The following is a 12030-nucleotide window of genomic DNA, read 5'->3' on the forward strand; positions in this document are numbered from 1 at the left end:
AAATAAATTCAACACCATTAAGAAAAAATTAAAACACCTAAAAAAATTATAAATTTTACTATTTTTCCTTAAATTAAAAAAAAAAAAAAAACAAAAACATAAAACAAAATCGTTAGACTACAGCTTTTAAATCACCCCATTGATTATGTATAAAACATATGAAATATATGCGTGTACCACCCTTATATGATTTGTACGAGATTTTGATTTGTATCACGGTGCCATGCGTGCACAGATCCTACCATGCAATAGAGATGGAAATGGAAAATGCCACGTGTATTGAAGCATGCCGGGTTTCCTTGCAAAGAATTCATCGTCATATTACCGTTATATGCTCAATGAAATCTATCTTCAATGGAGGTGTAATATCAACACAGTTCTGAGAACCAATTTCCAGCCAGAGTATTTTCAGAAGGTCTCACGCCTGACATTGTGGACAGCCATGGCCTCCGCGAAGCCACACATTCACATATTTCATATTTTTTCTTGTATGTCAGCCAGAGTCGCCTGACATTGTGGACAGCCATGGCCTCCGCGAAGCCACACATTCACATATTTCATATTTTTTCTTGTATGTCAGCCAGAGTATTTTCGGAAGGTCTTACGCCTGACATTGTTGACAGCCATGGCCTCCGCAAAGCCACACATTCACATATTTCATATTTTTTCTTGTATGTCAGCCAGAGTATTTTCAAATTTCGGAAGATCTTACGCCTGACATTGTTGACAGCCATGGCCTCCGCGAAGCCACACATTCACATATTTCATATTTTTTCTTGTATGTCTTCTGACCTTCATTTTAGCGAGCTTCATCCCATACTCATGCTTGAAATTTTGAGTCCCTTCCAGCATTTTACTGAATAAAATGTTTATTTCTGCAGGAATATGAGTGAACCACGCAATAAACCAAGGTGTAAAGTTGCTAGTATGAAGAGTAGGCCAAGATCTTATGTTTCTGAACCTTCTTTAAATTTTATATGAGCAGAATACTGAGAACAGTAGCTGGTCACTGACGATTTGCTGCGAATTCGTTAACTCTGGCAAATGCTTCGAATTTGCTAATGAAATTCAAGTGTGGCTTCCTTTCGAAATTTTAAAGCCAAAACATTATCGGTCCTTATCCCATTGTTCTGTAAGTTTCTTTTGTTGGGCATCCTGCAAAGATTTGTGCCACGTTTTGATTAAGTGTCGATATGCATGCAAGCGACACGTGGCTAAATGGTGAGAAGGCTGCTGTCCATTGCCTTTTACAGTGAGGGAGGCTGACTGGCCAACGCTCTTGAGGTTTGGGTTTGGTTTGTGTACTTGGATCTGGCTTTACCGGTATATGCTAGTAGGCCTGATTACACAACAACGGAGATTTTTTTTGGATATACAGAGCAAGAACCTGCAGAGAAAAAGAGTAACAGCATGCAGCATTCTGCTCAGAAAATTAAGGACACTGCAACGCATGAAAAGATGAAGGAGCTTTCGGCTAAAGCAAATAGTGTTGTAACAAGATGTGCAGAGTAAGCGCATTTTATGATAGCTGCATGTTCTTTAAGCTGATTTGCAGACCTCAGGCCAATGAAAATTGAATTCTGTGTAGCATTTTTGAGGTTTATATCAAATGAATGAAGTACTTGAGCCTGTTGGATGGGAATAAATATTGAGAGTCCATGAATAATTGATTTTATCTGTGTTACAGGGCCCTTCGCACAACAGTAGAAGAGTTGTGGCAGCAGTTTGAGGTTGAAACGCCGGATTCTGCCATGGGAGATTATGCTCGCAATTTCATTGAGTTCTGTTGTTTCAAAATGCTTTCATGCTCAAGTCTGTATATCAATCAATTAAGCGATAGGTCGTTTACTTCTTTAACTTTCGATATGATGCTCGCCTGGCAATCTCCAAGCGCCAGGGTCAAGAAAGAGGAGGAGGAGGAGAAGAGATCTGAATGTTTGGCCAACGACAAGCAGGAAATGCCATCTGAAATTGCATCTAAACTTGACGATGAGGAATCCTCACTCTTTTATTCTGACTTGATGCCTATGCTGGTTTGTCATGGCACTTTGTATTCAATACAGCTAATAAAGTTTTTGGGTGTTAGTATTATGGGTTCTGGTTTTACTTTTGGTTGTATTTGATTCAGGTGGATGTTGAAAGCAGCGTGGGAGTGGATGCATTTGCACGGTTGGCCCCTGCTGTACCTCTTGTTGCAGATGTTGTAACTGCTAACTTCCAGTTTGAAACGCTCACGGCATCTACAGGAGGACGTCTTCCCTTCCCTTTATATGATAAATTTGTCAAGGAACTGGAGAAGTAATCTCAAACCTCCTCTGTTTCTTCGATTCAAAAGCTCTCTGTTTCTTCGATTCAAAAGCTCACCTGGTTTAGTATAATCTTTGGCTTTGTTTTGGTTATATTACCTTGTGCACAAACTGTGTACCAATTGCCATCTTATGTAAAAAGGAGCTATTGTCATGGCTGGTTTAAACTGAGTAGAAAAATTTAGTCCCACAATGTTTTGATTGAACACCTCGTTCACTTTTAACCCCATGGGGTTTTAATCGAACACTTAATTCATCATTTATCTTAAATTTTTATCTTCATCTGAAAGCATCAATTTTTCTAAACCAACTGGACTTGTATGGATAGTTGTAGGATTAATCTCTAATTTTATCTTCATATGAAAGCATCAATTTTCTTAAACCATTTGAACTTGTATGAACAGTTGTAGGACATGGGAAATTATAGGTGTTGGACATGTCCAAGTTCATATTTACATATATTTTGAGAAATTATAGATGTTGGACATGTCCAAGTTCAAATTTACAGATATTTTGAGTACTCTGTTATTAAAATCTGTACTTGCAGGACATGTCCAAACTTACAGCCATCCCTGACTGTAGATTAGCAGCGGGCCTGACTGTAGATTAACAGAGGGCCTAGCCACAAAGAAATGGGGCTGGGCTGTCGAATGACTCGAATCAATTTTAAAATCTGGTTAAGCTCAGATAAACTTGAATATGGTTAAAGATTAGATAAATTTGCATGTGTTTTGAATCTCTTTTTTTTAAGGAAATGCTGTGGTATTAGAATCTGGACTTATCCCACATCTGTTTTGGCGTGAGATAAAGGAACTCATATCTTGTTCTTCTTACCCGGTAATAATTGCCTCCAAATTTAGCAAAACTTTGTTGGAAGTTACAATTTCACCTTATTGCTGGATTTTTGTCCATGAACTTTTGTCCCATAGATTTTAATCCATTATTTAGCAAAAGCTTTGTGGGAAGTTACGGTTTCTCCTTATTGCTGGAATTTTGTCCATGAACTTTGTTCCCATAGATTTTAATCCATTATTCAGCAAAAGCTTTGTGGGAAGTTGCAGTTTCACATCATTATTGGAAACTTTTGTCGCATAGATTTTGGTCCATTTTAAAGGTCCATTTTAAAAAGACGACATCCATCGTTAAAAGGATGACACAGATCGTTGAATGATCATGAAATTTTAGGAAAAATGGAACTTCCAATCAAATCTTCCCTCATGGGTGTTTTGAGCTCTTTTTCAATTGAAACACTTAGTACTCAAATATGGACTTGTCAGACCTGTGTTTTGAACCCTATTTCAACAAAACTGTGGCACTAAAATTTGCTGAAAGAAAAATATCAGATAACATTAGAAGATGAATTTTATACCAATTGGACTTGTTAAGTCATTAAAAAGCTGTAATACTAAAATATTTTTGCAAAGACAGGTTCTCAACGAATTGCGCTTGGCTTTGACATGGATTAAGTCTTTTTCTTCAGCGTTCCAGTATGTTAATTCACCTTTTCAATAGGAAAACTCCCCGGTTCAGTCCAAATGCTGTCGTACTAAATATTCTATGAATTTTAAACCAAAATGCTATGACAGCATGATGAGCTGTGAAACCCTCCACTCTACTAAGTTCAGGTGGTTAGAACCCTAGTTATAACTGAGACAATCTAGAGGAACCTTTAATGTAAAATTTGAGGCTTTAGCGTGGTATTATGTGTATCGACCAGATCTGTAAACGATTTGAAGAAACAGAAGATGGCCACGTTAAATCTTGCAGAGGGAGAGATAGTACTGCACGTTGATGGCAGTGGAGCGACACAGAGAGTAGTGCGTCACATTGGTAGCAGAAGCTGGCCTGGTATGTATTTATATACGTCTAATTACTTTATGTGTGTTGATGTGGATTGTGGAGAGTAACATATTGATGGGCTATTCAGTGGCCATCTCAGTCGAGGAGATTGGGCCATGTCACCGTACTACTTGAAATAATGTTTACAGGTGCTACCTATCAAGCTTTACTCTATGCATCATGGTGATGTGGCCCTTAAACTGTCAAGTTCTACAGTTGATATGTTAGTTAACCAACAGATACTTATTGCCATGCTGGAAGTCACCCTTATTCTCATCCCCCATGTACATATTTCTTTTAAACAGCAACAGCCCTTTTAGGTATATGCATATGTATATTTTTTTCTATCCGAGTCGGATTAATCAAGTAAGAATATATAGACCTGAAGAATCGTTTGCTTTCATGGGTGCATGATCAGGGCGGTTGACATTGACTAACTATGCACTGTATTTCGAAACCTCTGGAGCCATTACGTATGACAAGCCCATAAAGTTTGATCTTTCAGCAGATTCAAAGAAGCAAGTGAAATCCAGTTCAACAGGTCCATGGGGCACCCTTCTCTTTGACAAGGCTGTCATTTATGAATCCAGTGACATGTAAGTTATGAGCTCTCCTAGTCATAGCAGAATTCATGCTGGAAAGCTTAAATATGACCCTTTAATTACTTTTTTGGGCTTTAGCAATGTGAAATGAAGGTTTTTTTTAAGGATCTCAAACAATATGAACAGGGGCTACGTATTCCACATTGTAAATTATTATAAAAAAGAAGTTAGGTGCACTGTTCAGTTTAATATGAATTCAGTATATTTGTAATGTTTTATTTTTTTGACATTCTCTGTCTTCTTCTTTTTTTAATTATGACTAGAGTATATTTTTCTTATACATCTCATCTAATATTAAATTGTAGAATTCCTTTTTCTCATTCTTAGATCCATGTATATCCTAAATCTTGTAAGCATATAGAACTTTGGATTTTAGTTTTTCCTCAACTTTTTTTTTCCTTAATAAACCCTGGTTTAAGAGATCTGCTATAATTTATCTATTATAATCTAAGTTGTGTTTCTTGATAAAAAAGAATTGAACAGTTGGGAATTGGCTATGCATTTGCAGGGAAGAGCCTCTAATACTGGAGTTCCCTGAATTGACTGCCTCAGCCCGTCGTGATTACTGGCTAGCATTGATTAAGGAGGTGGTAACTGTGCATAAATTTATCAGCAGGTTTGGTCTCAAAGGCAGAGAAGAAAAAGAGGCAATAGCTAGATCAGTTGTTGGAGTAGTTCGGCTCCATGCAACAAGGGAATCATTTCAAATATTCCCACCATGCCCTCAAACCCTCCTAACTTTTACCCTGTCAGAGGAGCTACTGCCAGGAGGTGACTATGTCCTTGAAGAATTGGCCAACAGTATTCGCACAGGAAGAAATCATAAGGATGCCCACTTGTGTTCATCAGCTCTCTTGTTGCATGTTTTGGGTGTTATGGACTGCCAAAAATTTACAGTCGATAAGAAAGAGGCCATCTGTGTAGGAAAAACACAGGTCGGGGAGTTGACACCTCTTGAAACGACAGTCCAGCAATCAACACAGGAAGCAAAGGAAACAGAAGATGCAAGGGCAAGCGTTGAAGGCTTAACAGCAGAAGGCATTACTGAGACTGGTAAAATTCTAAAGGTAATGCCCCATTTCAAATGCATCTCTTTGTCTCTCTCTTTGCTTGTCACTAGCAACTGTTAATATCTTGTTATGTGCAGGAAATTATTAGTCCACCTATCATGAATATTGTACCATGGTTTCAAGAGCTACTAGCATGGCAAAAGCCATTGACAACCACCACAGTGTTCATTATTAGCCTCCTCGTGACTTACATGTGAGTTGTATTTGTTTCACCCTATGGTATTTTTCAAGTTTATAAATATGTTTTGTAATTTCTGAAGTATGATCTTTAACAAATCATTAAGGGATTAAGTAGGATTTTTGTTCGCTCCTTCTTTCCTCACGTAAATACATGTCACAGTAAAAACTTATTTGTTATTGAAAATTGAACATTGTATGCAAGAACCATTTTTTAGAATAAAGACAGTAAGACCTGACTTATATCATATGGTAGATTTGCATATTTTTTAAGTGGTCATTCTGGTGCAGTGCTTTACGGATTATCTTTGGCTTGTGGTTGTTATTATCTTACTTGTTATTTATATGATGTTACACACTATAAATTCTTTATGGGAATCTTTGCCTTGTGGTTGTTATTAACTTACTTGTTATTTATATGATGTTACACACTATATAAATGCTTTGTTCTGTGAATTTGATCCTAGCACTGTCCCAGTTACTAGAATCTCAGTTTGGATTTATCTTCCCAATTTTCCATTACATTTTTGGGATCTACCAATTTTTTTATGATATTAGGATTGCTTTGGGCACTTACATAAAATCATATTTTGAGAGAACTATAACTAGTTTATGCACATGTGCATACCTCTATGTTGAGATAAACCTTAGTAAGGGTCTTTTGGAAATGTGATCTCACATGGAAGAATCTTAAATACACATAGTTTTGGATCATGAGAACACAACAATCAGGTGCAAGATATGTCATCTTTTGAGGACATTTATAAGCTACTTGTACCTATGCTCGAGCTCATCCTCCTAGGAAAAATGGAACCAAATAAAAACCAAACAGATGGAATTTTCCAAAAGAATTAAATTCTGATAGACCTTGTTCAGAATGTGGTAAATCAAGACCCAAAACTTTTGATTAGGTAATTCACTCCTTTCTCCAGGGATAAATTATAATAAATGTATATAGGACTTTTGTCCTCATTGAATTTGTGATAGCTAAAACTCCTCTAGGTGGAACAAGAAGACATCATGAAATCAATACCTCCGATCCAGATAAAAGAATTAATTCCTTTTGAGAATTCTAATGTATATAGGACTTTCCTCCTCGTTGAATTTGTGATAGCTAACACTCCTCTAGGTGGAACAAAAAGTCATCATGAAATCAATACCTCTGATCCAGATAAAGAAATAATTCCTTTTGAGAATTATAATCTCTAGCCTTCTGACTCCCAATTACCTACCGCCACTCCTTCAAAGGGGTGGCATGACATTAAAAATAAGAAGAGGGGAAGGGAAAGATCGTGGATTATATTATAAAGGGAAAGAAAGAGGAGTTGAAAGGGCTAGGTACACTGTGCAACTATGGGAACAAATTGATCTTGGATGGCTCATTGGAGAAAAATCTCCAAGTAGGATCCCACATTTTAACTCATTTGGGCTGAAGTGAAACATTTTCCAAAATAAAGATGCATAACAATTTGTGGATTATTTTTTACGGATGCTTTTAGTAGTAAAGGTTGTGCAGTGATCATGTTGTAGGTGTGTCGAAATTTTATTTCTCCACAAACAATAAAAAACAAAATTGTTCCCAAATTCCCAATAATAACCCCATTGACGACCATATAACATATTTGAATGGAAATAAGGATTTATTTTACTAGATATCTTGGAAAACACACTTAAGTCTCAAACATGGGTGACATCCCAATAAAATGAATAATAAGAATCAAGAACACTTTAAAGAAGTCATAAACGTCAATAAACATAAGTCCACATTTCCTGCACCACATGATATTTGAGTGGTGAAAGGAAATTACAGGGAATGACAACATATTTTAAAGCATTTATGAGACAAGAAGTTTCTTTAATGTCCTTATATTACAGAAGGCACTAGTAAAACTAGCAAACATAAAGAAAAGCAAGGATACAAGGCATAACAAATGAGAGACTTCCACATGCACAATCTAGATCCCATGCACCAATTACATGCTATCCATTGACCATTCTACAAACAGTGCACTCCAAATCTAACAATACCTTGGACATTAAAGCACATCAGCCAAAATGAATTTTACCAAATTGATTTCTTCATGGAGATAAAAGGACAAGTACCAATAGTCGATATAGTTATCATCATACATGTAGCACACTTCCATGTCTCTTTGTGTGAGATTGTGATATCCCCAACTAAATAAATTTTGTTAAGTATGATTCAATTTTGCAATCTTGACATTAGAGGAGAATTTTGGTGACTTGGATAACATAGGAAAAAGTGAGTGAGTAGACCCCACTTTAATTTTGGAGGCAAGGAAGCCCATGCACATAAGGAAAAAGGGAAAATTGAAATGTTAGTTGGGGCCACAAAGAGGGCCATTTGAACCACCAAGGGTGGGCGTCGAATTCGTGGAGAGTGGTTACCACCAAGGGAGGTTAAGGGGTTGGAGTACTTAATGTAGTGTTATACGAAATCTATGACTGCAGACATAAGTATCTTCCCTAGGCTTGGTGGATTGACCTAGAAAAACAAAAAGCAAAGGACACAATGTCTTCCTTAAAGTAATTGAATGATGGGATGAGGCCTTCCTAGAATCTGTCGCAAGCTTCACTCCTTCCTCAGCTTGTACGCTCCAATCTTAGCTCCGATTGTTATAATTAGAACATGCACAATCAAACAAGACAAGCCAAAGATCTACGACATATATGTAGCATAATCCAATCACTTCATTCAATAGATCAACATGGTATTGAAATACATGAAATCATAACATCATATATAGGAAAACAGTCTACTCTTTGTATTAATAGAAATGGAGAGAGTTACAACCAAAAATAGGATTTGATCTTGTAGAAGAGCTCCCCAAGTTGACTTGTCCTTTTCTTGCCACAAAGTATGCTTCTATGTCACCCTAATGCATGGAATAATGGCTTTCAAATCAACAGCATGAGGGTAGAATCAATCTCCAAAATCCAACCCCTTGCCCATGGATGGATGTAAATATATAAATGAGGGAGGTAGTTCATGAATTCTTATCTATTTACCAATCTAGGCTTGAAATCCACTTGAGATGGGAAGATGAGCTCAAGGGACAAGAGGTGAAAACTCAAAGGTAGGATCAGATAGGATTCAAGACTCTTATCCAAGGTAAATGGTTGAAACAACCTCAGGAAGCTTTGGGAATCTTTTTATTTTTCCCAAATTTCTAGAATCAACACACCCCCAAGATTGAGAAACCTGTTGGCAATCAACGCAAGTGCAAAGAGGGTCAACTTGGTGGTCAACACTGGTCCCTAAAGGGTCAAGGTGCGTTGGGCCTTAAAAGCTTGGAAACTCAACAATCAAGAGCAGAAACTAAGGGATTCAACAGAGACATGCTTAGGGCTTTGTATAGGGATGATGACAATATGTTGAAGGATGTGAATTGGTCTTGTTTGAAGACCTATTGACCAGATGAGACAAAATGGCCTATAACAGATTTTGTCCTGTAATGCACAAAGTCAAAAATGACAATTGATGACTGAAGTGCTTTACCTTGTGACAAGTCGGGATCAAAAACAACCGGTCAAGAGCATCATCTCTTACAATACATTTACATCATGATATATTTGTTGAGGGAGGTAACGCATAAGCTAACATTACATGTATAATGACCAAAAGACATGTCCACGGATCACTGATGGTGGACCCATGATTGGATTACTGTTTGTATGATCATAGCCATCATACATTGTGATCTTGTATTAATCCTGAAATTGCAACCCGGATGGATGAAACTAGATCCGGGGTCTTCTGTCTCATTCACACGAACAACCAATGTAAGAGTCTAACCATATGAATTAATGCGCTGAATTCAAACATGGTAAACACCATCTCATTATTGTCCAATGATGTAAGCCATTAATAGACGTGAAAGAAACCGCCAATGATGTTAATGGTTGTCAAGGTACTCTAGTATAATCCGTATGGCGTGAATGAATGAGTTGATGTTGAACGCTGAGAGCGAGGAAACATTCCATTGATGTATGCAAGCACCAAGGTACCAAAGGGGTGTTTCTAAGTCAACTTCTTGGATAATGAGCTTATGTCGACAAGAAGTGACTTGTCGTAGGAGGGCCTTGATGTATCCCCCATTAATGACAAAAAATGGGTATGATGATTTGAGACAGAAGGATCAGAATGATATTGATACGAAATTGGATTAGGAACAACAAACATGGAATGAAGGCTTAAGATTTTTGTAGCAGATATCGACTGAATGACTTCTCTTGAACACGGCGGCGACACTGAAATGAAGTTGGTAACATCGACCCAAAACCAAAATGGAGGCTTTGAAAAGGTATGATAAACCAAAAGACAAACAGATTTCCCAATGCAACAACCACAAAGATGAAGTGGAAGAGTATTATGTTCAAGAGTGACTCGCTACCATTAACAAGTGGAGTATCCCATTTCCCAATTTCCCCAACCATTATTGGTCAGTACCTCTTTATTTTTGACAAGCTTGAGGAGCATAACATATGCTTTGATATGTAAGTTCATCCTTCGGATGAATCCCTCTGAGAATATTTAATGAACCCAAAGGAGTGGTGTGGTTCCGTCATGATTAATGAGTCCATCGTTGTTTGATGTTTTTACAAGTCTAGCGAAGGTGAAAACTCGACTTCTTTTTCATGTTTAGAGAGTTTGAAAAGGAGGCGAAAAAAAAAACTCCAAAGGTTCTTTTTTGTAGATAGTCTCTTGAGGCTGAAAAGGCAGAAAATGATACTGAGGAGAACCTCTTAGCCATGTTCGACTAAGGTAAATTCCTTTTTCGTAAGTAGTCAATCTCAGTCTGGAAAAGGGTTAAACTTATATTACGTAGACGTCTTTTCATTTACTTTAATGAGTTTGAAAAGGCAAGTGCTCAACAATCTTTCCATATTATTGGAGTCTGAAAAGAGATGAAAGAGGACTCCTCCTAGAGTAACAAGTGGTATAAAGGGGGTAGCAACTGGTTTCGGTCATGATGGAATTTCTCAAAACATGTAGAGGTCAAGAGGCTGGCTAATAAGACCACTCATCACAATTGTTCCTCAGGAAAGGGTAAAACAACCAAGTGAAGGCATATGATCAACCAAGTAGATGGTGACGATGGAATGAGAAAACCAAGGTTCGTCCAGCATAAATAGGCTGATAAAAATGGAAATCATGATAAATAGGATGAGAATGGTTTCATGTTTACACAAACTTGAAACATGGGAAACTTTGCTTGAAATACTTCAAGATGGTTCATTTTTTCACAAGCTTGAAACATGGGAAACTATGCTTGAGAGTGGTTTCATTTTTACACAAGCTTGAAATAGAGAAAAACTATGTTCCGGTCATTATGGAATTGCTCAAAACATGTAGAGGTCAAGAGGCTGGCTAATAAGACCACTCATCACAGTTGTTCCTCGGGAAAGGGTAAAACAACCAAGTGAAAGTGTATGATCAACCAAGTAGATGGTGACGATGGAATGAGAAAACCAAGGTTCGTCTGGCATAAACAGGCTAATAAAAATGGAAATCACGATAGAGAGGATGAGAATGGTTTCATGTTTACACAAACTTGAAACATGGGAAACTATGCTTGAAATAATTCAAGATGGTTTCATTTTTTCACAAGCTTGAAACATGGGAAACTATGCTTGAGAGTGGTTTCATTTTTACACAAGCTTGAAATAGAGAAAAACTAGGTTCCGGTCATTATGGAATTGCTCAAAACATGTAGAGGTCAAGAGGCTGGCTAATAAGACCACTCATCACAGTTGTTCCTCAGGAAAGGGTAAAACAACCAAGTGAAAGTGTATGATCAACCAAGTAGATGGTGACGATGGAATGAGAAAACCAAGGTTCGTCTGGCATAAACAGGCTGATAAAAATGGAAATCACGATAGATAGGATGAGAATGGTTTCATGTTTACACAAACTTGAAACATGGGAAACTATGCTTGAAATACTTCAAGATGGTTTCATTTTTTCACAAGCTTGAAACATGGGAAACTATGCTTGAGAGTGGTTTCATTTTT

General features: G+C 37.4%; 1 protein-coding gene across 3 annotated transcripts in view; it reads left to right on the plus strand.

Annotated features, from left to right (window-relative positions):
* Window positions 1-1138: 1138 nt before the first annotated feature.
* Window positions 1139-12030, plus strand: part of LOC149199864 (uncharacterized) — a 133812-nt gene continuing 122920 nt past the window's right edge. The window contains exons 1-7 of one of the 3 annotated variants that reach the window (XM_089402541.1): window positions 1148-1508; window positions 1688-2033; window positions 2129-2298; window positions 4024-4154; window positions 4564-4741; window positions 5256-5814; window positions 5895-6010. In XM_089402541.1, the coding sequence (XP_089258667.1) occupies window positions 1411-1508; window positions 1688-2033; window positions 2129-2298; window positions 4024-4154; window positions 4564-4741; window positions 5256-5814; window positions 5895-6010 (1598 nt within the window). In that variant the 5' untranslated portion in view covers window positions 1148-1410. Of the gene's footprint in view, window positions 1509-1687; window positions 2034-2128; window positions 2299-4023; window positions 4155-4563; window positions 4742-5255; window positions 5815-5894; window positions 6011-12030 lie in introns of all 3 variants that reach the window. The other 2 variants (XM_089402544.1, XM_089402543.1) reach the window with 2 other exon arrangements.

Source organism: Pinus tabuliformis, chromosome 2_1 (assembly GCF_031772625.1).
Source record: "Pinus tabuliformis cultivar Carrire ecotype Pingquan chromosome 2_1, CPIR1, whole genome shotgun sequence".
Classification (NCBI taxonomy): domain Eukaryota; kingdom Viridiplantae; phylum Streptophyta; class Pinopsida; order Pinales; family Pinaceae; genus Pinus; species Pinus tabuliformis.